The sequence below is a fragment of the Myotis daubentonii genome, chromosome 18 (assembly GCF_963259705.1).
Source record: "Myotis daubentonii chromosome 18, mMyoDau2.1, whole genome shotgun sequence".
NCBI lineage: Eukaryota > Metazoa > Chordata > Mammalia > Chiroptera > Vespertilionidae > Myotis > Myotis daubentonii.
Genome location: NC_081857.1, coordinates 7,020,691 through 7,046,719, shown reverse-complemented (window position 1 = coordinate 7,046,719; position 26,029 = coordinate 7,020,691). Strand labels below are relative to the sequence as shown.

The 26,029-nt window shown below is 50.2% G+C and overlaps 1 protein-coding gene across 1 annotated transcript; it reads left to right on the top strand.

The window, feature by feature from the left end:
• The first annotated feature begins 2,332 nt into the window (after positions 1–2,332).
• On the top strand, positions 2,333–24,634 carry CFAP45 (cilia and flagella associated protein 45). Its single transcript, XM_059675503.1, has 11 exons — positions 2,333–4,834; positions 6,747–6,883; positions 8,736–8,880; positions 9,224–9,394; positions 10,482–10,660; positions 12,719–12,848; positions 16,877–17,023; positions 19,369–19,482; positions 20,383–20,576; positions 23,161–23,385; positions 23,720–24,634. Exons 1-11 carry the CDS (start codon positions 4,604–4,606, stop codon positions 23,796–23,798), a joined length of 1,752 nt encoding a protein of 583 aa, XP_059531486.1. The 5' UTR covers positions 2,333–4,603; the 3' UTR covers positions 23,799–24,634.
• Positions 24,635–26,029: the final 1,395 nt, after the last annotated feature.

The window sequence follows — 26,029 nt, the reverse complement described above, 5'->3', positions numbered from 1 at the left end:
GGCATACAGTGAATGTTAGCTCTTTTTTTCTCCTGTTTTAAAAATTTTATAGTATTTCCAAGCCAAATTAATCAGTAAGTTGCGCCTGGGCTAGACTTGCAGGCTTCTGTGCACCCAGATCAGGGACTCCCCACCCAAGGGCCACTCAGGGCAGAGGTTTGGCCTGCTGACGGAGCCCTTCTGAAATCCCTTGGACAGGACTGGGCATAAAGGCACCTTTGAGAAGCAATGGCCCAAGGTAGGGACCCCTGCTCTTCTGGTAGGCCAGGTGTGTGTGAGCGAGGGTGCGTGTGTATGTGTGTAAATGTGTGTGTGTGTGTGTGTGTGTGGTGCTTCCCACTGGTTTTGAGAGTGTTTGGGGCGATGGGGAAAGGTAGCGATGGTGGAGGAGGCTCACTACTGGGCAGATCTTCAAGACTTTTACAAAACCAAGGAAAACAACATCCTGTAGGAGGAGGGACGGGCCTCAGTAGTGACTAGGATGTCACCTTCAGATGTCATCTCACAGGTGGCCAATCTGGCTCCATTTGAGGATAGAGATGAGCTGAGTGACTCGCTTAGTAAAAGGCAAGGTGCCTGCTGCCTGGGCATCCCCTTCCTCTCAGTAACCAAAACCTACAGAAAAAATAAGTAGAATCGGGCCCAGAGCTTGAAGCCTGAATGTGCTGGCCTGCAGCGAACCTAATGCAAAAGAGGAACCAGATCCTGGGTGGAGGGGACAGCCAGGAAAGAACATGACTTCATCTCTGTTCTGCTGACAGGCGTTACAGTTCTGTCGGGCAAACTCCACGCTGACCTGTTTCAGCCCCGTCCCAGCTCTGCGTTGCTGGAATTGAGTGGAACATCCGGGGACATAAAATGCTGCAGTTTTTATTTTTATTTTATTTTATTTTTTTAAATGTTTCTAAATGGTTTCCCAGAGTTTAGATTTTTTCCCCCAATATATTTTTATTGATTTTACAGAGAAGAAGGGAGAGGGATAGTTAGAAACATTGATGAGAGAGAAACATCAATGAGAGAGAAACATTGATCAGCTGCCTCCTGCACACCCCCTACTGGGGATGTGCCTGCAGCCAAGGTACATGCCCTTGACCGGAATCAAACCTGGGACCCTTGAATCCGCAGGCCGACACTCTATCCACTGAGCCAAACTGGTTAGGGCAATGCTACAGTTTTTAAAGGGCTAGATTCACCTGTGTTCAGAGTTGGGGCATCGGGCCCATTGCTGTGTTTCTGTTTTTAAATAAAAATAGTTTTTTTTCCTGATCATAAAAAGAGTTATCTATTCACTGCAGAAAATTATTCAATACAAGAAACATCTTAAGATGATAATGTGCACCTGAAATTAAACCTTTTTCACGAATATTCTTTAAGTAGCACATTCTGGGTGCATACCCTCATACAAATATTTTTATAGGGTTACATGCATGTTTTTTATAATTTGCTTTCTTTAAAACAGTAGGTTGTGTAGATCATCCTATACTAATGACTAAGTCAAAATCACCATGCAGTTGACTGACAAATATTACGCATCAGAGTCTCCCCCGGAGTTCCCAGCAGTGGCCCACTTTTTGTTCTGCTGGGTGGGAGCTAAGTCACCAAGATGAACATTTTAAAGCGGGTCTGGCATCTTTATCTGTCCCCAGGCCTCATCTTCCCCAACCCCCCTTGCCTCCTCAGCTATTACTACCAGTTTTTATCTGTCTCTCTTCCTTTTCTTCAAGACCTGCCTCCCCCAGGGCCTGGACAGGCACTGCTCAGCTTCGTGGGGGTGCTTACTGGTCATGAGAGAAATAAAACCGGCCCTTCCCCACCTGAAAGCACCCTTTGGCCCCTGCGTCTGGCCCAGAGGGGTCTAACTTTCCATTTCTGCTTGGTCCTTTTTTTCTAGCATTTTTACACAGTGACCTCTCCAATCCTTCTTGCTACTCTTGGCAAAACTGGTGATTCTGACCCTAATGTGCGGCTTGCGGCTTCACCGTCAGCATTTCCCAAGTGAGGTTTCCTCAGCCACCCAGCCCTGGAGCTCAGCGCTTCCCTCGGCTCTGCTCAGCGGCTACTTCTCCGTGGTCATTTGTTTTCCTCCTTCTGTTTTGACTTCTAGGCTCAGGCAGTGGAGGATCTCTTGTGTGACTTCCTCATGACCTGGGTACCACGGGTGTAGGAAGGAGGCGATGGAGCATCAGTCCCGAGGACCCATCTGAGCACAGGGAGAGCCTGCAGGAGTTCTTTCTTTTTTAAATCCTTACCCAGGAGTGAGGATATTTTTCCCATTGATTTTTTGAGAGAGTGGAAGGGGCTGAGGAGTGGGGGGCGGGGGGGGGGGGAGAGAGAGAGAGAGAGAGAGAAACAGGGAATATCAATGTGTCAGAGACATATCAATTGGTTGCCTGCCACTTGCGCCCTGACCAGGCCTGGGAATTGAACCTGCAACAGAGGTACGTGCCCTCGATCGGGAATCGATCAAGGGCACATACCTTCATTTCGCAGGTCAACACTGTAACCACTGAGCCAAACCGTCCAGGGCAGGAATTCTTGAAAATACAAACAAAAAACCAACAACAGGAAAACCAACACAAAACAATCATGATACTTCCCATCTGACCTCTAACCTTTTCACAGACCTTCCTTTCCACAGTGCAGGCCATAGGCGATGTGGGAAGTGTGGAGAGGCCGAGTGACCCGGAGTCAGGCGGGCCTATTCCAGAAAGGCTTCCATCTCCATCTGGCCTCAGCCCTGGAGAGGCCATCTTGCTTGGTTTCATTCATTCATTCATTCATTCATTCATTCATTCATTCTCCATTAAATGCATATTGAGCTCCTACTGTGTGTCAGGACCACATCCTCTTCCTTGATTATGTACAGAACTCACACCATTCCTCACGATCCAGTCTCCTCTACCTTTTCCAGTTATTCCCATTGCTTAGCCTCAGTCCCACCTATTGCAGTGTCTGTTCATTTCCCCTGACTCTGTTTTCCTTGGAAAGGGGAGTAGTTGCTCTCGACTCACCTCGAGTCTGTTATGAGCCTCTTCGGGCTGCGGTATTTGCCTTTCAATAAACCCAGCTTTTCTGCTCGGCTCTATGAGGGCTGACTGTGTCTTCCCAGGGCCGGTCCCTCCTAAAGCCTGTTGCTAGCAGGGCCGGGCAGTGCCGGGCAGGACATACAGCAGTGCTGCTCGCACGGAACAGAGCCGGCTGGAGAGTTATGGCCCACATGGTGTGGAAACCTGATACGGGCGGCTAGTGCTGGGGTGTCTGGTTGGTCATGGCGGGTGAGAGAGAGCTTTCAAAACACACCGTCCAGGGTTTGGAGCCCTGGAATGCACAGTCCGTTTCCCTGTCCACCCTGCCCCCTTGACAGCTGCTGATTCCCAGGCTTGGGAGACACAGTGTGTGTAGCCCCCTCCCCGGAGACATCCCAGCTTAGAAACCTGGGGGAGATGTGGGCTCCTCCAAAGTGAGACTTGAATCAGGTTTGGGTTAAGCCTGGAGCGGTCCCTCCGTCCTCACAGAAGCCACCTTTTTGGAGAGACTTTTCTGGGGCCTGAGCTGAAGCTGGATGAACTCTGGGAACGAGTTGGTATTAGTCAGGGCTCCTGGTTAGAAGCAGCAGAGCCAAAGCTCTAATTTAAGGATTTGGGGAAGCTCATGGACTTTACACCAAGGCTGGGAAACCAGGCTTGGAAAATGGGAATAAAAGGAGAAGTTGCAGCCAGAACAGAGGCCAACATCACAACCCAGCGCTGGTCTGGCGGGGACCCTGATGCTGGGTTGTACCCCGACGCTGGCAGCTCTGGCTGCGGGGTGCTGCTGCCGGTGTCCTCGTCAGCATTGCCCCAGACACTGGGTATGGCTGCAACTTCCTCTTTTGCCACAAATGTTTTCCCTGTTCTCCTTTTACATCACTAGTTCCCTAACCCTTGTCAGGCTTTGGTGATCAGAGGGGCTTTGCCCAGGCTCGGAGGGCAAATATCTGGTGTCTTCAGCTTTGCTAGTCAGAGATGAGCCTTGTCTCCCACGCCTTGTTGATGGGAGCGTCCCAAACATAGGAAGACACGGGGTGGTTAACATGGACGAACACACATGGAAGGGGTCCTGGGAGTGAACGCCAGGTGGTGGACGTTATGCATGGCTTTGTCTGAGGGTAGCATCACTCATCGACTGAAGTTTATTAGGCACCAACCGTGTGCCAAGTGGCGGGCAAGGTGGTTTTTGATCCTTGATGCCCTCTGGTCCCCATTGGGAGATTGTGGCGATTGGGAGAGTTCAGGTAGCAGAGTGGGGAGCTTGGAGCTCATGCCGAGACTACTGGAGGTGAAGCGGACACTATACATTTCTGGGGAGACAAGCCAAAGGGGCCTCACCAGGGAGTGTCCCTGTGGGAAATGGGAACTGGGACAACAACGAGGTCACCCTCCTGCCACCCTCCTTTCCTCCCCTCTTTCTTCCATGCGGCAGGACGACTTGGCCTTCAGCTCAGAGAATGCAGAAATGCCCTTCTCACTGAGCTTGGTCTCTACTCAGAGAACCCTCTCTTCTTTGGGGGTGTCCCCAACATTTCAGGGTCTATCCAGGGACTTTCCCCCTGTGGCTTTTCCACATGCACCTCTACCTACCTTGGCATGGGCTGATGAAGCGCTTACCTTGCCAAGGGTCCAGATGGTACTCAGTACTGATGGCGGAAACTTTTTACCTCTCCCTGCAGCCTTTAAGCACAACTGGCGTCACGAGCTCCTCTTCCACCACTTCCAACAGGTCCAGGAACCGGTCTCGTTATCGGACCAAAGCTGTGAGCTGCGAGGTAGACGAGAGCCTCTTCGGAGGTAACAAGGTAACCCTAACCCAGCCCCTCCAGGTAGCTGCCATCTGCAGGCGGTAACCTGGACTCGTGTTACTCAGGACAAAGCTAGCACCGTGCAGGTCATCCCTCTCCCTCGTACCTCTCAGATGAAGACAGAGGGGGGTTCTGAGAGCCAGCAGGGGAGCTCTGACAGGTAGTGGGGCCCACATAAACATTACACCTGGCTTCCCCTACCCATTCTGTTCTCATGCCTGCACAGCATTGAAAATCTGTTGTAATCCTGGAGGGGACGCTCAGCTGCAGAAAGCTGGGTAGTTGCTCAGTGAACATCCTTGAGGAAAACATGGTAGGGCCACTGGACTAAGACACAGAGCGACACATTCCCCCCTCCATCCAAGAACAGCATCAGAACGAAACACAAAGTCCTCCTCCTTTCGCAGGTGCTCAACGAAAACAATTTCTCAGCTTTGGGACACAGGCAGGTCTTTATTTGCAAATGTTGTCCTGGCTAAGAGGTTGACAACTCCTTCAGTCTAAGGAGAGCTGGATGTTACTTGGAATAATTTGGTACACATGGAGCTCAGTAGGCGAGAAGGAAGAGAGGCAAGTCTAGAAAGAGTACGAGGCACGGCGAGAAGGGCAGTGAGAGAGAGAGAAAAGAGGGGTAGAAGACGGAATACTGGTGTGACTACCTCTGGCAGCGGGAGGGCTGGGGAGAGGAGAGGTGACATCTATCCTTGCTTCTCACCAGCTTCACCGTGAAGGGACTTTTCAGACGGATCAGGACAGGCATCTTTCTGCATTTAGAGAACCCCCATTCTGTAGCAGTTTCCCTGAAGAGAATCAAGGAATGCCATTTTATTTACATGTTTTTTGTTTGTTTGTTTGGGGCGCATGGGGACTCTTCCAGTCACAGCAAAGACAGATTTGGAAATGGCTGAGTTCGCTGAGTAGTGCTGCTGCCCAGCAGAAGGGGCAGCCAGAAATACGCCTGTCCTGGCACTGCTTCTTGGGCCCTCTTGCTGGGTGAGAGTCCAGGAAGTCTCTCTACCAGCAGCAGGGGGCAGAAGGGGCCTGTGGCATGACTGACATGCCCACTCGGAAGCAGAGATGGGCACCAGGTGGCAGCACCCGTCGGGAGGGACCTCTGTGCCGTGTGAGGTCCTCGGGCCAGGAAGGACCTCCACGGAGGGTCCCCCTGCCTCCACTCGGGGCCACAGTCACAGCGTTAATGATGAATGACCGTTTCTCCGGTGTTCAAACACTTCCTGAAATAAGCAATTTCATTTTCTTATTAACTCCTTCACCGTCAAGAAAATTTTGAAAAAAATCATACACATCTAATTTGTATTCGTGCTGAATTCTAACTCTCTGACTTTCTCATGTTAGATTTAAGGGCAGGTCTCCACCAGGCCATTTAGCCATTTCTAACTCCCCCCCCCTCCCATATAGCTTTCTTTGGGGATCAAAGCAAACTAGTCATTAGAAAGGATTTAAAAATATGAATATCATAGATTGAATGAGTCTGTAACAAATTGTATTGCTTTGGGTCCACAGTGAGAGGATTATTTCTTCTTTTATAAACCATGGAAAGATGAGAATCTGGAGTTTTTATTCCTGATGGTTTTAGGTTGGGTATGGACACACCCTAGCAACCCCCACTTCCTATCCGTCCAGGAGTATCTGCACAAGTTATAGAGGCCTTGTTCTCAGAAGAGCCGGTCAGCACCGAGCACATCTGGCCATGTTCAAGTGCAGAGCACCACCTACTTCCTCGGTGCCCTGGCTGCTCTCGTGGGCCTGCAGCCGGGGCCCCAGCCAGCCTCCCCTGCCACTGGATAGGGTGGAAGCCCCAGGAGAGGGGAGGGCCACACTTGAAGTTCAGGACTGACCAGCAGGAAGTGAGGTGACTAGCTTCTAAGCTGTCCTTCTGCACCCACAGCCCGCGGCCCAGAGCGACAGCCCCATCGTGCTGCTCCGAGATAAGCATGCCATTGAGAAAACTTTCTCTGCTCTGGCCTTGGAGCACAAGCCCAAGACCATCCAGCACATCACCCGGGACCTGATCCGAGAACTCATGTGAGTATCCAGGGCCCAGGCCCTGCCCCCTCGTCCCAGCTGCACGGGGGCTGAGGACCTGCGTCGGGAAATGGGGAACCCACCTGGTTTCATGGTCAAGTCTCCACTTCATTCGTGGTCATTGCCCCTGTGTGTTTCATGGTTCTCCTTCTTTTCTTCTTCGTCTTGACCTCTTAGCTTCCCCCCTCTTGTATCTGTTATTCCCTTTACCCTGGATTCCCAGCTTCTTTCTCTGCCCTCTCTTCTCCCTGCTGTGGAACTAAGGGGCTGGTGGCGGGGAGAGGCTTAGTGGGTCCTCGCTGGGCCCCCATGAGGGCACTTGGTAGAGGGAATGGTCCAGATGAATCACTTCCTTTTGGCGCATCAGGAATCCGAAGCAAAGGGAAACTGACCAGATGCCTAATTAGGCCCTTGGCATCTTCCCAGGCTCTGAGGCCAAAAGAGGAAATTCCCACAGGCTCTTGGGTTCTTTTGGGATTAGGTCAGCACAGCTTCCCGGCCCGAGCTGCCCCCGGGCCTGGCCCCTCCTGCGGGGCTTAGGTCTCACTCAGCAATGCCACACGTGCCAGTGTGTTGCTCAGGGGTTCTCTGAAACCATTCTTTCTGCTCTGGCCCCATCGGCTAGAAGCTCGAATTTCTAGAAAATGCTGCCTGTGTCACAGGCTGGGACACAGTTCCAGGAGCAATGTCTGGTCAGCCTGGCATCACACGGCCAGACGTGGCCAGCAGCCCGTTGACCCCGCCACAAATGGCCTTTTTCTGGAGGGGTCTAGTTCTGAAAACACATCGGAGATGAAGTTGCCGGTTCCCGGTCAGGGCTGCTGAAAGCCCAGGAGATGCCGCCTCGGATTCAGGTTATTCCTGGTCATTTCGGGTTCCGGACTGTGTTGGGCCCGCCACTCAATGAACCAGGAGATCTTGGCTGAGCCCCGAATCCACTCACTCATTAGCTCCACCTCCTGGACCTCCCCCGACATTAGTTTTATTAGGTGAGGTTTCACTTCCTGCCCCAGCCGCGCATCTCCTTGCCTGGTGCCTGTTAAAGGGCCTCACCCAGAAGCGGCTTTATTCCCACCCCCTCCCTCCCCCACCCCCATCTTTAATGTATGTCATTTGTTTGTAATCATTATAATTACCTATTGGTTTGTTGAATGGTTGGGCGGCTGGAAAGGAGAGGTCTATAGACCTGTCTCCAACTGTGTTGATCAGACATTTTAATTAATATTTAGGGTTCAAAGCTTCTCTCTGGGCTGAATGGACAGGGTGTTTAGCTTTCTCACTGGGATTCATTTCAACCTGTCTGGCGTCCCCTTGCCCTTTTTATGTCATCCTTGAGGAATAATCTATTTTTAAAGTTGAATTCAGCAGCTTTGTTTTGAGTTCTCACTCTGTTCCCAACGCTGGGCTGGCGACTAGGCTGCCCATGTGGTTAAGGCACAGACTGTGTCCTTGACGGAGTTTGTAATCCAGCAAGGAAACAGGCCCTGCCCCGCGGCTGCGACAGGGCAGTGAAGGCAGATCATGGTGGGCTCGGAGCAGCAGGTGGTCTGTTGGTGGGGAGGAGGGCGGTCTGCATATGTGTACATTGGGGGGAAGGCCATGAATGGCTACACAGAGATGGCAGCACATAAGCTGGGCCTTTTAGAAAAAGTTCTTAAAATGTCCCTATAGCCTAGGATGCTACGTCACCGTCTCCTGGGATGTTTTTCGCCAGGGGATCCGCAGTGCAATTGGCAGTCTCTCCTCCTGCTGGCCATGTGTGTGCCAGAGGGAGGGATGGCAGTGATGAGGGAGGAAGGGAGCAGAGCCTGCCCTCACCGCCCTCCCTAACTTTGCTCATTCCTTGTGTCAGCATTCCCACAGAGGATCCCTCCGGGGAGTCCCTTATCATGAGTCCCGAAGAGTTTGAGCGGATTAAATGGGCATCCCAAGTGCTGACCAAAGAAGAACTCGAGGGCAGGGCGCAGGCCTTCAAGAAGGAGAAGGAAGCCGCCTTGGTAGCTACCCCTCGAGCCCTGGTCCCTACGGATGGGGGGGGCAGAAGAGAGATGTCCTGGGGAGGGGCCAGCTTCCCTTGAGATGGGGAGCTCTTGTTAGGGGACCCTGGAACAAGGCATGGATGGAGATATGCTATCGAATGAAGATCAGTTGTGGGAGCAACGGGGGTGGAGGGGGGGGGATGGGGAGGGGTGAGGATAAAACCAGGCTGAGAAACTTCTGGGTTCTGATAGCGTGGTGGGGTGGAGCGAGCATAATATTGGGTCACTCGTGGTAGCCAGTCTAGTGCCCAGGACACAGCACAGGGAACCATCCCGCACTGACGCAGACGGTCTTCTGTAGGATGCAGTCACCACACGCAAGAAGGTCATGAAACAGAAGGGAATGATTTGGATGAAGAACAAGAAGCTCTATGACCTAGAGGAGGAGGCCAAGGAGAGGGCCCAGAACCTTCTGCAGAGAGCCAACAAGCTGCGGATAGAGCAGGAGGAGGAGCTCAGGGACATGAGCAAGGTCGGGGCTCTGCATTTTCCCCTCCTCTTATCCACACACTGGACAGCATTGGCTTCAGCTGGAGGTGGGGCAAGGAGGGGGAGAGGTGAGGGGTTGCTGGGGGTTTGGGGAAGGAAGGTGCGGGGGAGAGCTGTATCTGTCACATGGTTGCTGTGATCGAAGAGAGCTCTGGCTTCGCCTTGAGCTAGTGGTGTGACCTTCAGCACGTGTCTTGCCCCTCCTGAATCTTGCTTGCTTCTTTTGTAAAGTGAGGGTGGTAAAACTACTGGGCAGAACTATTGGAAGGATTAAATGAACTCATATATGGGACAGGCTTTGCATACCGCGGATTGATGAGTACATGGGAGGAGTTTGCTTTTATTTTTATCCTGCTAGTGCAATGCTGGCCACAGAGGGTGGTCCAGGCAATTGAGTTCTTTTTGAGGCACTTTAGCCGAGAGCATGAAGACCAGAGGCTCATCTGAATTCCACATTGGCATGTGGTTCACTCTTCCCAACCAAATGAACAATGCTGACCCCCTCAACCCCTTCATCTACACCCTGTCTCTCTACCTATACCTCCTTTTATTTTCCAAAGCTTTTACTTTATGGTTCTTATTGATGGTCCTGGGTTTAAATCCCCTTCTGTATCACGTTGGGGTCTTCCAGCTTAACAATTTGGTGACTTGGACTCTGCATGAGTGTTTTAGTTTCCCCGAGGAGTGGAGCAAGGGTCTTAACTGCGGTTCATGGGTCCCTAAGGGGGACCATGTAGCTCTGAAGTTTCATGGAGATTTTGTGTGTCTACCTGGGGGCCCCATAGCTTTCACAAAAGTGTGATCCATGGCCCCCAACATTAAGAGTCAGTTTCCTGAAAGAAGCATTTAGCAGGAGCCCAGTGGGTATTATGTTTGAATAATATTAAAGGGAAGGTCAAATATAAGAATGCTCTTGCTTTTCTGGGCTTGTGAGCAGCCATGTGCATTTCTAGCACATAGATAACATTCCACTCCCATTTCTCTTCCCTCCAACTTCCACACCCCCATGGTGCATCCCTCCCTAACCTTACCCCCAGACCTAGTACCACAATCTCACTTCTACTCCGCAGATCATCCTTAATGCCAAGTGCCATGCCATCCGGGATGCCCAGATCCTGGAGAAAAGGCTGATTCAGAAAGAACTGGATGCAGAGGAGAAGCGGTTGGATCAGATGATGGAGACGGAACGGCAGAAATCCCTTCAAAGGCAGGAGGATCTTTCCAAGAAGAGGAGAGAGGAAAGAATCCGGTAAAGAGGTGGTTTTGGCATCTTTCTTTCTGCCATTTTCTTGAATCTTTAGGTCCAGGGAGACTTCCACAGAGGGAAGAGATGAGAAACGGCCATTGTCATCATCTATTATTATCTCAAAACCTTTATAAAGTGATTATGGAACCACAGAACGTCCTAAAGCTTGTTTCCAAGATCATAACCGGTGCTTCACCATCTGGCCCCCATCCAGCCTCATTGGCCACCATTTCCTGCCATCTACTCTTATGTTTCCCCTGTCCACCACCATGCCAGGTCTTGTCACAAGTTCATGACTTTTGCTGCTCCCACTGCTTTGAATACCCTTCTCTTTACTTTTCCCTGGAAAACACTGTCTCTTCCCTTAGTATGTAGTTTGCTGTCACCTCCCCTGAGACACCTCCCTCACTCCCCAGGAGGCTCAGTGGCTCTGTCCTCTGTGTCCCATCACACTGTGTTGATATCTAGCACACCATTTCTTGCATTGTTGTCTCTGACCCTCACTACACTGCATGCTCATGGAGGACAGGGTCCCTGCCTCATTTATTTCTGTAGCTCCTGGGCCTAGCAGAGTGTCTGGCCTGTAGTAGGTTCTTTACACATGTTTGAATAAATGAATTTAGTTTTCTTCATTTTATAGAAAAGGATAAGACCCAGGACAGGTAAATTATAAAATCATAGTGTCCTAGATTTAGTACACCAACCATATACTACAAAAATCACTTCCATAAATAGTGCTTGTACTACACTGAATGGCAGTTCTCTTTCCCCATCTGTATTCTGTTCTCTTGCACCATTCATCTCTAGACTTCTAGTAGGCACCTGGTAGACTATAGTAGGCTTCCAATAAAAGTTTATTTAATGGCTAAATGGCTCTTCATCTTCTGCATAAATAACTCCAATCAAGGAAATATCTCTGCCTCATTAGGCAGCTCTAATGATTTGAGCTGGTCCTTGTACTGAGTTTAAACCTGCTTTCATGCAACTCTTACTCATTACTCCTGTTTATTTCATTTGGAGTCATGAAGCCATCAAGTGCTCTACCTGGAAGTGACTTTTGTACTCTTTCTCCTGGATTCTTATTCTAATTAGTGTCATCTCTCATTCTCCCAGTCTTTACTTGTATAGCACAAGGTCTGGGTGCTTCCAAGTCTATTGACATCCCAATAACACATAGGGAGCCATGCCACATTGATTGTAGAATCTGGTTTGTCAGACTCAACCCTGTTCACTAGCATTTGACAATCTCAAAATGTAAGATAGGTTATAAGAAAGAGAGTTAGCAAACTAGGCATAGGAAATAAGGTGGGATGACAAGACCAAGGGTGATAGCAGGGGAACTGGAGGAAGGGGAAGTCATAGGCTTTAAAATATATATATATATATATATATATATATATATATATATATATATATATATATATATATATATATATATATTTCAGAGAAGAAGGGAGAGAGAGAGAGATAGAAATATCAATGATGAGAGAGAACCATTGATCGGCTCTTTCACACCCCACACTGGAGATTGAGCCCATAACCCGGGCATGTGTCCTGACTGGGAATCGAACCATGACCTCCTGGTTCATAGGTCGATGTTCAACTTTTTTTTTTCAATTTGCATACTACGCTTTTATTATATAGGATAGACAGATAGATGACCCATGTCGATGTTCAACTCTTGAAGCTCTGTGGAGCTAGCATGCAAAGCTAGCTCCCTGTGATTACTCTGGGAAGGCTTAAGAGGTGGTAGGATTTCAGAAGCTCTTTACACGCTGAGAGGGAGATGGTTCATTATGTGGGGTGCACTCTTTGAAACAAATGAAGAAAGGGAATACCAAGAAGTATGAGCCCCAGAATCAGGAGCTCGGAAGAGAGAGGACTGACCCCTTGAGACACTGGGGAGGACTTTGGTCTGGGCTCAGGAGCCATAGTGATGGCTCAAGCACATCTCAAATTCTTCCTGCCATGCCTCTCATTCTGGGAGTCACTTGGGTGAAGTTTGGAGCCTAGAGGAACAGACCCTTGATTTCTAAGACATTGTGGCTCTGTTTCCTCCAGAGGAAAACGGCACATTATGCAACAGATGCAAAAGAAGCAGGAGGAGCGATCGCTGTTTGCGGAGCAGCAGGAGCAGGAGAAGGAGCAGATGCTGGAATACATGGAGCAGCTCCAAGAGGAGGACCTCAGGGTAATAGGGCTGGGCAGATGTGCCAGGTTCCGCCAGCACCAGCCTCAGAGCCCTCCAAGATTTGGGGATTCCAGGCACATGCTCATTTCACAACATCAACATCACCATCAACTTTTTATTGCCACATTGAACATGTATTTGGCCATGGCGCCATGCGGAGGATGAGCAAAGATTTGGATAGAGACTGTCCCTGCCTCCCAGGAACCTGGGGTCCAAGACTGGCATGTCCATGCGAGTGGACTCATAAAGTAAATATATGGCTGCTTGCTTCACACAGATAAACAGATGGATGCATTATGGTCTCCCCTCAATTACCTAGGGATATTATACACTTTGTCGATGAATGTAGCAGTGTCTTAGTTCCAGGCTTCCTGCTGTTACCTCATTCAAAGAACATAGCATCCCAGTGTCATTAATTGTGTTGATGAGCCAAACCTTTTTCCCTGTTAGCCTAAATACAATTAGTAGGCTTACTTGTTGCGTAGGAAATGATGACATACCTGACCAAACTAAGTAGACTAAAAAAATACTCTTTTATTTGCCTTATCTGGTCTGCTGCAATATACAGAAGCACAGCAGGGACATGGCAAGCATTTGGAGCATTTATTATTTTTCCCCTCATTTTTTCACTTTTGAAAAATTTTATACACACAAATGGAAAGAATTGTACTGCACGCATAATACTTCACAGATTTAATGATTGCTAATATGCCTTAGTTGCTTGTCTCTTTTAGATGTATATGCATATTCTGTTACTGTTAAACTATTTAAAAGTAAGTTGCAGATAGCTTGACACTTAACTACTAAATGCTTCAGTCTGCATCTCTGAAGAATAAAGCATTCTCTTACATGTCAACGGTACTATTAGCACTTCCCCCACCAAAAAATTCAAATCCAATAATCCTATATCATTTAATATTTAATTCACATTCAATTTCCACCAACTGTTCCAAAAATATATTTCCGTTGTCTTTTTTTTCCAAACCAGAATCACTCACTTAAGTCCCTCTAGTGTGTTTTGATCTAGAAGACTTCCCTTCCTTCCTTCCTTCCTTCCTTCCTTCCTTCCTTCCTTCCTTCCTTCCTTCCTTCCTTCCTTCCTTCCTCCCTTTCTTCATTCACGTATTTTTATAACACTAATATTTTGAGGCATTCAAGCTGATTGACTTGAAGAATGTCTCACATTCTGATTTGTCTGATTGTTTCCTCCTGGTTCTACTTACCTTGTGGGACACATATGCTTTTATTTCGTTCCTCCTCCCTCATATTCATGGACGATTGAGTTGTCATTTGGTGGTGCCTTTGATGGTGATGAGTGACAGAGGCCCCTGGAGGGTCTTACGAATGGCCTTATAATCATGAAGGCTTCTTAGAGCATCTGCAATGTGGGAGAAAGATCACCTGGATAGGTCAGGATGATGAGGGGCCATGTAGCCTTGTGAACTACTTGAGAAGGGGGTCAACAGGCCCATGAAGACAGAGAGACCTGATCACATTCCTGGCTCAGGAGAGAGAGAGGAATAGGTGCAGGAAGGAGAGGCAAGGGGTAAATAATGTAGGGAAAGGGGTGAGAAATGAAGGCTGGGAAGTCCAATTAGATTGTGGTGAGTGGGAATGGTGGGCTCACTGAGAAAGTTCCTGGTGTCATTGAGTCAACACCATTGCACTGATATTGTATCATTGTCATTTTGCTGTCCTTCTTTTTAAAAAAATTATATTTTTATTGATTTCAGAGTGGAAGAGAGAGGGAGAGAGAAATAGAAACATCAATGATCATTGATCAGCTGCCTCCTGCATGTCCCACCCTGGGGATCAAGCCTGCAACCTGGGCATATGGCCTGACCAGGAATCAAACCATGACATACTGGTTCATAGGACACTCAACCACTGAGCCAAGCCAGTGGGGCCTTGCTGCCCTTCTAATAGGCACTCACTGGGTCTGCAGGAAGTATTGTTAGGCAATTTTAAGCAGAAGCCTGTGCCTCTCCAGCTTAGACTTGCTGTAGCATCTTGGGATGGTACAAGGGTAGATTTCCCACCTTGCCAACAGGATGGAGAAGAGTGAGGGGAGTTCCCCTGGGGTTGCTTTGGAATGGCTTCAAAGATGAGAAACAGGGAAGGTCCTTTGGTTTCTTAGAAATGAAATGAACCAACAAAGACAACAAATTAAAAAGTAAATAAATAGGCAAAGAAATAAATCAATACACATATGATTGTATGTCTTAAATCAGAGGTCGGCAGCTTTTTTAGCTTTGAGAGTCAATGGGATTAAATAATGTCTGGGGTACCAATGACACTGGAGGCCTAAAACTGGGGCGGGGGGGTGGGTGGTGGTGGTGCAGGAGAAGGTAGAGAGGAAAGGAGGAAAGGGAGGAGGGGACAAAGGAGTGTAAGAGTTAGGGTGGCAAAAGGGGAAACGTGGAGTGTGCGAGGAGGTGGGTACGGTGAGAGTGGGGGTAGCCATGACTCAGGCCCCACATGGACCTGGTTAGAGGTGGATGTGCTGGGCTAAGCTGGCTCAGAAGGCTTCCTGGAAGGAGGAACCCTGAACTGGGCCGTGAGTCAGGCTGTGGGGAGCTGGTAGAGTTGCTTGGATGAGTCAGGGTAGAAGCTGGGTGGTGGAGGTGCTGGAAGACCCGGGAGGGGTTTCGCCTTTGAAGGAACGGAGGGAGCTGGAAACAGTGTGGGACATAGTGTGAGTCAGTGGGTAGAAGAGTTTGAAGCAAGGAGTCTGATAGAGGGTGTATGGAGGCAGCTGCACAAAATTCCAGTGACCCTCCGCACTGGGGCCTGAAGATGTGCTGGGCTCAGAAGTGGCCTGGTGATCAGGAGCTCCCAAAGGCTTGGCGCTGGGAAAGGCAGAGGCTCCTTCCTCAGAGGGCATCTTGTCCCTCAGTGTCACCTGGTTCTCTGATCTCTATCACTCACTGTGTTTCTGTGTCTACGTTGTTTTTGTTTTTCTTTATCAATAGTTATCGCATTTAGCAATAGTTTGTTGAGTATTTTCTGTTTCTCTCTCAATTGGGCTACATGTTGTTGACAAAGAGAGGAAGTGTGACACATGGCTCCTGTTCTCTAGCTGTGACAGATGAACGCACAGGAAATGCATGGGACCTACCAGGGGTATGCTATTCAATCCCAGCAGGTGTGCAGACATTAAGCAAGGAAGAGAGAATTGAAGCTTGGGGCAATCAAGCAAGATTTCCAGAGAAGGTTGGAACTTTAACGTAGACAGCTCAGGTTTCAAAATTCTGGCTCTGCAGTTTAGTAGCTATTTGGCTCTGGGCAAATTACTTTAACTCCGGGCCTCATCTTCATTTGCACGAGAGAGATAACAAGGCTTAACTTTCAGGGGTTTGGGATGTGTTTCAGTGCTAGAAATAGGCTACGTGCTCAATGAATAGGAAGTTTCCAATTAGGGCAATACTTATTATTGAATTCGTCACTATTAATGATGACCAAAAGTTTGGGTTTAAGTAGAAGGAAATTGAAGACAGGAGAAACACATCATGAGCAAAGCCATAAGGATGGGGTTTGGCATGACATGTGCAAGACACTGATTAGAATTTTAAAATCCTCCACTTCCTGAGAGTATAAATAGATCAACAGTGTGAGGGGCTGCCACAAAGTCAAGTTGGATGAAGACTGTAAAGAGGCCATTTGCCTGGAAGAGGTCATTGACAACCCTTGAAAGAACAGCGTTGCCCTAGCCAGTTTGGCTCAGTGAATAGAGCGTCGGCCTGTGGACTGAAGGGTCCTGGGTTTGATTCTGGTCAAGGGCACATGGGCACATGCCCGGGTTGCAGGCTCGATCCCAAGTATGCAGAAGGCAGCCAATCAATAATTCTCTCTCATCATTGATGTTTCTACCTCTCCCTTCCTCTCTGATATATATATATCAGCTTTAACAAAGAATAGCTATGGAAGCATTTGTGTCTCTGCATCTATGTGTGTCACTTTATCCTTATATGCCAGTATCTTTAGGTTGTGTCCCTTCTACTCTGAGGCTCTCTTCCTTTTGCTGGCAGGACATGGAACGAAGGCACCAGGAGAAACTGAAGTTGCAAGCTGAGATTAAGCGCATCAACGATGAGAGCCAGAGACAGAAAGCAGAGCTGCAGGCTCAGGAGAAGCTGGCAGACCAGATGGTGATGGAGTTCACCAAGAAGAAGATGGTAGGGGCCTGTTTTCTGACACTTAGGACTTGTGGCCAGGAATGGAAGGTCTGTCATGGGGAGAGGCAGGCCTGAGAACTGAGGGAACTCGAATGTAAGGCAGCCCTGTCTTCTTCTAAAAGTTAAGTCCTAAGTTCAAGGGCTTGGCTTCTTTTTCTCTTCATACCGTCCAGCACACTTGTTCATTAATGGAGAATAGCCTGGAAAAAAACCACCTAAATTAGGGTGTTATTATCATTGATTAGAAGTTGGGATGAGGGTCAGGTGCAGGCAGGAAAGAAAATTAAAACTATTGGTGAAATTAAAGTTTCCGGTGGATTCCTCATGATCTGGATACTTATATTCCCATTAATCATGAGTCAGCATTCCATAAATTTCTTGTGAAAACTCCTATATTGGGCATCCTGTATTGGGTGCTGGACTAGAAAATAGAGTCTTCCCCATCCCTCACTGTGGAACCCATAGAACAGAAGGCAACCCCTGCAATGGTTACTGGGAGATGAAAGTTAGGAATGTGCAGGCTCATTCTAGGGCAAAATGGGGTAGTGGGATGATTGGCTCTGTGAGGAATGGTGGGCAAAAGGAAGCTGTTAAGCACCATTTTAATGGAGCGAACACGAATTTGTGTGAAAAGAAAGGGAAGGACTCAAGGTGGCAGAAAATGTATTCAACTCTAAGCGTGTTGGTCCTGTCTCTGGTTTTGAGGTTCCAGATGACAGAGGGCACAGCACACTTCTCTGTAGTAGTGAGCTGGAATGACGGACAAGGGGCGGAGGTGGTTAGAATTTGAAAAGGCATAGGTGATATACCTACATACTCCAAATGAAAAGCACAGAAAGGAAGCTTCACGAGGCCTGTTAGCTTTGGCTTTCTTGTGGGATGCAGGGAACAGAGTGAGGATGCGCGGTGAGGGGCATCGGTGGTTCCTGCATCATAGCGATCACACAACTGCCATTTGTTGAGAGCTCAGTCTGTGCTCAGGCTCTGTGCCAAGTACTTCACAAGGGTTGTCTCATTTAATCATTACAACCTCCTCATGAACCTAGTCACTGATTAATTCAAAATGTCCTGAATGCTTCAATGTGTGTCCAGTGTGAGACTAGGCTGAACACACCTAGACCAATAGAACTCAGCGGCTACTTCCTTGAAGGTGGAGTCGGAGTTGGTGAACAGATCTGTTGGCTGCAGCAGAGCATCTGTGGTGGCCATGATAAGAAATGAGGTGATGAGTGACAGGGAGCTGAGAGCAGTTGTTGGGGATGCCTGGGGCCTTGAGCAGAGCTAGGAGCATGGAGCAATGAGAGATCACCATCGAGTTCTGGGCAGGAGTGGAACGTGCCTGGCCTTCATACATGGAGAGAACATAGACGGGGGGAGCTGCAAGAGGATGATGACTGACAAAGGGATCAGACACCGGGCATATGCACAGCCCACTGTCAGTGTCCAAGTGAATCACAAGCCCTTTCCTGACCTCAGTGGTCTCTGTTCTTGCAGCCAGTGCTGCCTTGTTAGAGCTAATTGGCTATGAAAGCCTCTAGAGTTCCCTGCCCTGCCATCTAGAGCAAAGGGGGAACAGAGAGACCAGCTTGGCATACTACGGCCAGTGTGCACAGCTTGCAAGCAGGCACTCATTGTGCTGCACAGAAGTCTGGGTAGACAGAATGAGAGCTAAGGGAAGTTCTTTATGGGAAGATCACATTTCCACCCAACCTGAGCCATTAGTCTATGACTGCCCTGGAATGGTGGTTGGGAAACTGGATTTAGTAAGCTTTTGGGGATATATCTGTTCTTTCAGAGGAGTAGCAAAGGGAGCGAATTGTGATGGTTCAGTCCTTAGGTATCTGCTAACCACTGTGGGACTGCCCAAAGCATGTTGGCCGTTTGCCCAGGGACTAATGAGATAACCTCCACCCCCTAAACTTTACAAGACAGGCAGGGAGCCACAGTTGTTACTTTTAGAAACTTGGCCCAGTGGCCTTGTAACTTGGAAGCTGTGAAGTTGGAAGGAGCATGAAGGCTGTGCTTGGGAAACATGCATTCAAAGCCTGTTTGGTTGCTGACTAGCCGTATACAGTCTTGGGCAGGACCCTTAATCTCTATGAACATCAGTTTCTCCATCTACAATATCGATCTCATGAGATGCGAGGACCCTCTGGGCTAACACAGGAGAAAGTGTTTTACAAATTTGCTAATTGGTTTCATGTCCTTGCATTGCTAGTCATTTCGCTGTACAGGGAGGAGTCAGGCGATAGGGGAGATACTGGACAGACTGGTGCGGGGGCTCCGTTTCTTTCTGCAAGGCTGGGGCAATGGGAGGTACCCTACAAAGCCTTTCTTGTTGGCAGGCTCGAGAAGCAGAGTTTGAGGCTGAGCAGGAGAGAATCAGGAGGGAGAAAGAGAAGGAGATCGCCCGCATGAGGGTCATGCAAGAAAAGGTCCAGGATTACCTGGCAGAACAGGTACCTGTTTAGTTTCTACTTGCTCCCAACTCTTCCATTCCCTTAACTCTTCCTGTGGCGGCCTATCAGATGGCCTGGAGGGTGGAGATTTAGAAGAAATTATTGAGACCCCTGTCATCTAAAAGAGAAGGGCCGGCCTGCTCCTAGTGTCTAAGGCAGCAAGGCCTGAGCACGCATTGTGGGCGTAAGGTCCAAGAGAAAGTTTTTGACTGCTTTATAAAGAAATTCCAAGCTTAACTAATCATTGAAATGTGTTCCCAGAGGAAACCGTAACATCTCCATTATTAGCAGTTTTTAAAATTAGAAACAGTTGCAGGACTACCTGGAGGTGTCTGAGGTCCAGGAAAAGCATTGGGATGAGTGAGGTGGAAGGACAAGATGATCCCTCAGGGTACCTTCTGACCTGAAAGTTCTTTTACTTTTAAATATATTTTTACTGATTTCAGAGAGAGGGAGGGAGGGAGAGAGAGAGAGATGGAAACATCAATGATGAGAATCATTGATCAGCTGCCTCCTGCATGCCCCCTACTGAGGATGGAGCCTGCAACCTGGGCATGTGCCCTGACCAGGAATCAAAACCATGACCTTCCAGTCCATGGGTTGAGGCTCAACCACTGAGCCACACCGGCCGGCTGCCCTGAAAGTTCTATGACAGGATTGCATTTATTCTTTCCCTAGAATAACCTTGCTACTAGAGAAATTCACGCAGCTTCTCAAAGCAGCTGTGTTAGTGTCAGTCTTCATCTCCCTGCTGCCGTTTCATCCACTGAGAATCATGGATCAATTTCAAAAACTTCTCAGGCTGTGTCGGAGTCTGTGAAGGCGTGCCTTCCCCAGGCACCTGGTCCCTGGGAGATTGTTTTGCACCCTCACTGGTATCCTCGCCCTCTCCTTTCCCAGGATACCTTGCGGGCAAAGCGCAACCAGGAGGTTGCAGACAGAGAGTGGCGCAGAAAGGAAAAGGAAAATGCGCAGAAGAAGATGGAAACCGAGGCCAAACTGCGGAAAACTCGGATGGAGCAGGTGGCGTTCAAGGAGCACACTCTGGCAGTTCAGGTGCAACGGGACCGGGATGAATTCGACAGGATCCTTCGGTAGGAGGGGTGCAAAGTTCGCTCTCTTTCCTTGCACTGTGGCAGGGATGCCCACAGACAGATACACATCCACCTTGCCCGGGTGGGTGGGGTCATTCTAACCAGATGGATGATTGAAATATTTCAGACACTTGAGCCAAGAATTTTATTTTATTTAAATATTTTAAAATTGATTTCAAAAAGGAAAGGAGAGGGAGAGAAACATCAATGACGAGAGAGGATCATTGATTGGCTGCTTCCTGCAAACCCCCTACCAGGGGTTGAGCCCTCAATCCAGACTGGGAATCAAACTGTGACCTCCTGGTTCATAGGCCGAGGCTCAACCACTGAGCCACGCCGGCCGGGCGAGCCAAGAATTTTACGGTTAGAGAATTGGAAACCTGGAAGTGTTGAAGGAATTGGGGATTATTGGGATTATTTATCTGGGAGTGTTGAAGGTGTAAGGAAAGGTATGAATCTTGTCCCTTCTGCCATCCCCACCCCCCTCCATGTCCCCCTGCCAGTTAGGGATGAAATTGCAGCAGGGAGGTGAGGAGAGATGAAGAAAACTTCAAACACTAACGGTTGTGAGTCGTTGGAGCAGGGCTTGAAGGGAGGTCTTTGCCCTTCAGTTGACAGATATGTACTAAGCACATGCATTCAAGGCTCTGTGCTGGGCGCTATGGGAAATGTCAGGGACGAATAAAACACTGTTTCTGCCCATGCGCGGAGGAAGGATGGGAGAGACGCGGTGAGACGGGCCTCACCTGTACTTATCCATGTCTCCCGCCTCCCCCGCTCTCTATCCTTTCTTTGTTTTCTCTGATGGACCAGCGATAACTGTGACACACAAATGAAAGCTAAGCAGTCACATCTCTCAGGATCCCTGCCTCAAAGCGGTCAGCGGTCCTAGCTGCTCTGGTTTCTATCAGGCAGATCTGCCCCTGGACCTGGCCCCTGGGGTTCTCCGGCTCTAACCCTTCTGGTCTAACTGGGAATGACTCCATTTTTGCTCTATGAGATCGTGAGATGATAAGATCAGAACATTTCCAAAGGAAACAAAGCAAACAAGACTTTAATTGGGGCGGTAACGATACCAATTACTGAAATTATGCTCAGATGAGTAGAGAGCGAGTGGCACAGCCCGACTTTCTTGGTCTTCACGCTCTAGGTCCTGTTTTTTGTTTTGTTTTGTTTTTTTTTGTTTTTAAATATATGTTTTTATTGATTTCAGAGAGGAAGGGAGAGGGATAGAGAGATAGAAACATCAATGATGAGAGGGAATCATTGATCAGCTGCCTCCTGTACGCCCCCTACTGGGGATTGAGCTCACAACCCGAGCATGTGCCTCTTTGTTTTTTTTTTTTTTTGCTTAGTCGTATGGTTTTATTTTTATTTTTTAAATTATTTATTGCTTAAAGTATTACAAAGAGTATTACACGTCTCCTTTTTCCCCCGGCCCTTGACAATCCCCTGGCCTCCCCTACCCCCCAGTGCCTTATGTCCATTGGTGGACATGTGACTTTTACTGGAATTGAACTTGGGACCCTTCAGTCCACAGGCCGACGCTCTATCCACTGAGCCACACCAGCCAGGGCTGGGTTCTTGCTCTTGGTACAGCCTGTCAGTTGCTGCTGGACCAGGCTCAGAGCCCTGGCCAGAGACAGAGCAGGTCCATAGGAATCTCCGTCCTTGGCAGAGCCAGGCTCCTGGTCGTTTATTGGACTGTGGTCCCCCAGCCTGTCCCTACTGGCTGCGATCTCTTCGGCTCTGCAGCCTCCCTGCCCTTAGTGTTGTGCCACAGTCTCTGGGTACCTGGTAAAGAAGGCAGCATCCTTACTGGCCCCAGAGATTCTGCCCCTGGGCTCCAGTCTCCTCTCAGCGGTGTGCCCTCCCCAGCCGCTGTGCCCTTGGATAGCTGTGTTGCCTTTAGCGGGCACTAATGGAAAGAAATGAAAGTTCTGCTTCTGTCACTGACCCATTTGTTTGTTCTTTGCGTTGTTCTTCTGAAGCATACATAGTAGTCAGTTTTTTTTTTTTAAATATATTTTTTATTGATTTCAGAGAGGAAGGGAAAGGGAGATAGAAACATCAATGATGAGAGAGAATCATTGATCAGTTGCCTCCTGCACGCCCCCTCATGGGGGTAGAGCCTGCAACCTGGACATGTGCCCTGACCCTGACTGGGAATTGAACTGTGACCTTCTAGTTCATAGGTCAACGCTCCAGCCACACTGGCTGGGCTTTAGTAGCCAGTTTTTAAGGCTAGACCAACCCTTTGGAAACTTCCATTTTACCCGTTGTCCCAGGTTGGTATCTAGATCTAGTGTCTCCAGGGCCAGGTGACCACCATGGTGGGTGTCTTCAAGCGCTAGGAGCATCTCTGCCATAGCCACCATTTCCTATTTCCAAAGCACGGCTCCTAGGAGATGGCTAGAGGGAAGTGAATAAGTGAAGTGGTGCTTTTGGTACCTTTGTTGGGGTGTGAGTGACCCCAGGAGAGGGCTGGAGCACATCCCCTGGAGGCCCCGGCCCAGGAGGCGCCCCCTAATGGGGGGCAGCCCAGCCCAGCGCCAGCCCATGCCCCACCCCATGTCCCCACCAGGGCTCAGAGGGAGCAGATTGAGAAGGAGAGGCTGGTGGAGGAGAAGAGGGCGGCGGAGCGCATGCAGCACGCCCAGGAGCTGCGGCGCCAGGTGCGCGAGAACCAGCAGAAGCTGGTGCAGGACCGCATCGCCACCTTCGAGGAGGGCAGGCGCCTCCAGGAGGAGGCCCAGCGGCGCAGCGAGCGCATCCGTGACGTCAAGAAGAAGAAGATCGAAGAGCTGAGGTACCCTTCCCCGCTCCTCTTCCGGGCCCGGGGGCGGCGGAAGGGCCGGCAGCTGGGATTCCGGGACCGCAGGGCACGACAGAGGCGCCCAGGGGTGTAGCCGTCTGCACGGGGCTGCAGCAGAATATGGGGGCCCGGGTCCTCCCGGCTCCCTGGGGCCTACTGGGCAGGATGCTGGGGCTTTGACAGGAACACGTTTGGGGGATGAATCCTGGGAGTGGGGTTGGGGGTGTGTGCAGGGTCCCAGGTCTGTTACCCCACCCAAAGCGCACCCGCTCCCCGCTGCCTGCTCTCTGGCGCCCCTCCCCTTACACCCTCCCCGTGTCCCCCGCAGGGCCACCGGCCTCCCTGAGAAGTACTGCATCGAAGCTGAACGCAAAGCCAACATCCTGCCCGCCACCTCTGTGAGCTGAGGGTGCCCCCAGCTACTCTGGATGCCTCCAGGGGGAGGTTCCGCCCAGGCCCTGGGTGTCCGTGACTGCCGCTAACCTAGACGTTTAGTAGTTACAGATTAAATCTATTCTACTCTAAGCAGCAGCTCCGTGTCCTCTGTGGGCATGTGGCTGCTCCCGGGGACTGCGCGTGCAGCAAAATAGGTTCCAGGAGACCCAGGTGTGCCTGGCCATGCTCAGGGGCCAGATGCAGGGATGCTCTCCACACTGTCCTGCTCAGCCCGGCGGTCCCTCGGTTCTGGCGTCTCCTGGCCTTTTGGTGAGCCTCTGGGATGCTGCCATCATGTCAGCTTTCAGCGCAGTCTAGCCTCTGCCTCCAGTGCAGGCCCGGCCCCGGGCATTCCAGGGGTGAGGCCAGGAGCTGGAGATGCGCTCAGGGAGGGGCTGGCCGGGCTGGGTGGATGGGGAGGAAGCGCTCGGCCATTCGAAACAGAGCTCTTCTGGGCTCACGCCTATGACTCAGACCACATCTGTGAAGCGGGTGGTGTCTGAACCCGGACTCACCCACCTGTCTCAGCCCTGCCCTGCCCTGCCACGCCACAGCCTTTCAACAGACACTGCCGTCCCTCAGCAGGGCACACCCAGGGTCCCTGCTCACCCTGTGGCCCAGTCCCCTCACCCAAACACAGCTGCCCCATCACTTAAGTGGCTGGGCAATCCTCAGTCCACCTCAGTCACTCTGACGAGTGGCGCTCCCTGAAGCCACTGCTGCCTGTGCTCATACTCTATCCCAGTGGTCGGCAAACTCATCAGTCAACAGGGCCAAATATCAACAGGACAACGATTGAAATTTCTTTTGAGAGCCAAATTGTTTAAACTTAAACTATATAGATAGGTACACTGCTAGTAACTTCTGCGCATGGGCCACGAAGTTTCAATCGCACTGTACGTGCGCGCCCGCACGTGGTGTTTTGTGGAAGAGCCACACTCAAGGGGCCAAAGAGCTGCATGTGGTTTGCCGACCACTGCTCTATCCATTCATTCACTCATTCCACACTTCCCGAGTCCCAAGGATGTGCTAGGGATGGTCCAGGCACTCAGTGAGCTCAGCAGACCTAGCTCCACCCTCACAGAAACTTCTCATTGTTCCTGTCTGTTCTTGATTTGTGTCCCTCCCCCCTCCCCCCCCTCCCCCGCCCAGCTGCTCCCAGCAGATTTCTTGTACCTTTAGAATAGCCCCAGCTTTTGGGGAAGACCCTGATTATCTGGCTCCCACGGGGCTGAGGTGCTAGCTTCTGGGCGTGGCACCTTGCCCCATTTGTGCATGCCTGGGGGAAAGTGCTTCCACCCAGCTCCCATCCCGAATGGCGCCCCTCCCCTCTGCCCTTGTGTTTCATGTCTCAAACCCAGAGCCCAGTCTTGTCTCCCTCTGTGGGGCCTGCACTAGAGGAGGCGGAGACAGTGGCTGGCAGAAGGCAGTTGTGTTTACAATGCCAGGTTACAAGGGCCTCGGGCAAGAGTCCTCTTTTCATGGGGCCCAGGGAGAGCTGGCAAGCTGCTTCCTGTGCTTCCTCTTCCTCTGAGGCTGCAGCGTCCCCCAGCGCCCGGAGACTGTCGCCTTGTCCAGCAAGGGGGCAGCCCCACCGGCTGCTTGGGGAAGAGGCCTTTCACCTTCCCTGCTCAGCACCCCTAAGTGCATGCCCCCTCCCTAAGGAAGCTGCTATCTTCCTCCCCAGGGGCCTTGGAAAGTGTGGTACCCAGCCTCGGGTGGGAGAGAGGACCTGGCTGTGCCACTGCAGATTGTGGCCCTCCCGTGTCTGGCTTACTTGCCTCCGCTTTCTCTGAGCATCACCGATTAGTACCCGCAGAGACCAAGGAGTGAGCTTCTACCCATTTCAGGGGACCCTCTGGACAGGAAAGCCAGACATGGCCTTGGGTGCCTGGAGTTTGCTCAGCTCCTCACATAAGCCATCCATCTCAGGGCTGGGAGGGAGGGGCTCCTTGGAGTCCAGGGCAAGGAGAAAAGAGGGTGCATGCGCACTGCTAACTTCTGAGCCCATGGAGAAAAAAAGAAAAAGAGCCAAGTTCATAGGTTGAAAGCAAGGCTAGCATTTCACCGGAACTGCTGCTGCTGGTGAAAATGCAGGTCTGCAGGGCCTGGCAGATCCCAAGGGCTGATAGTGAGCCTGTCTCAAACATGGCTTGGACGCGGCAGGGGTTACATGAATCAAGGTCTGGCTTCAGATGGAGGC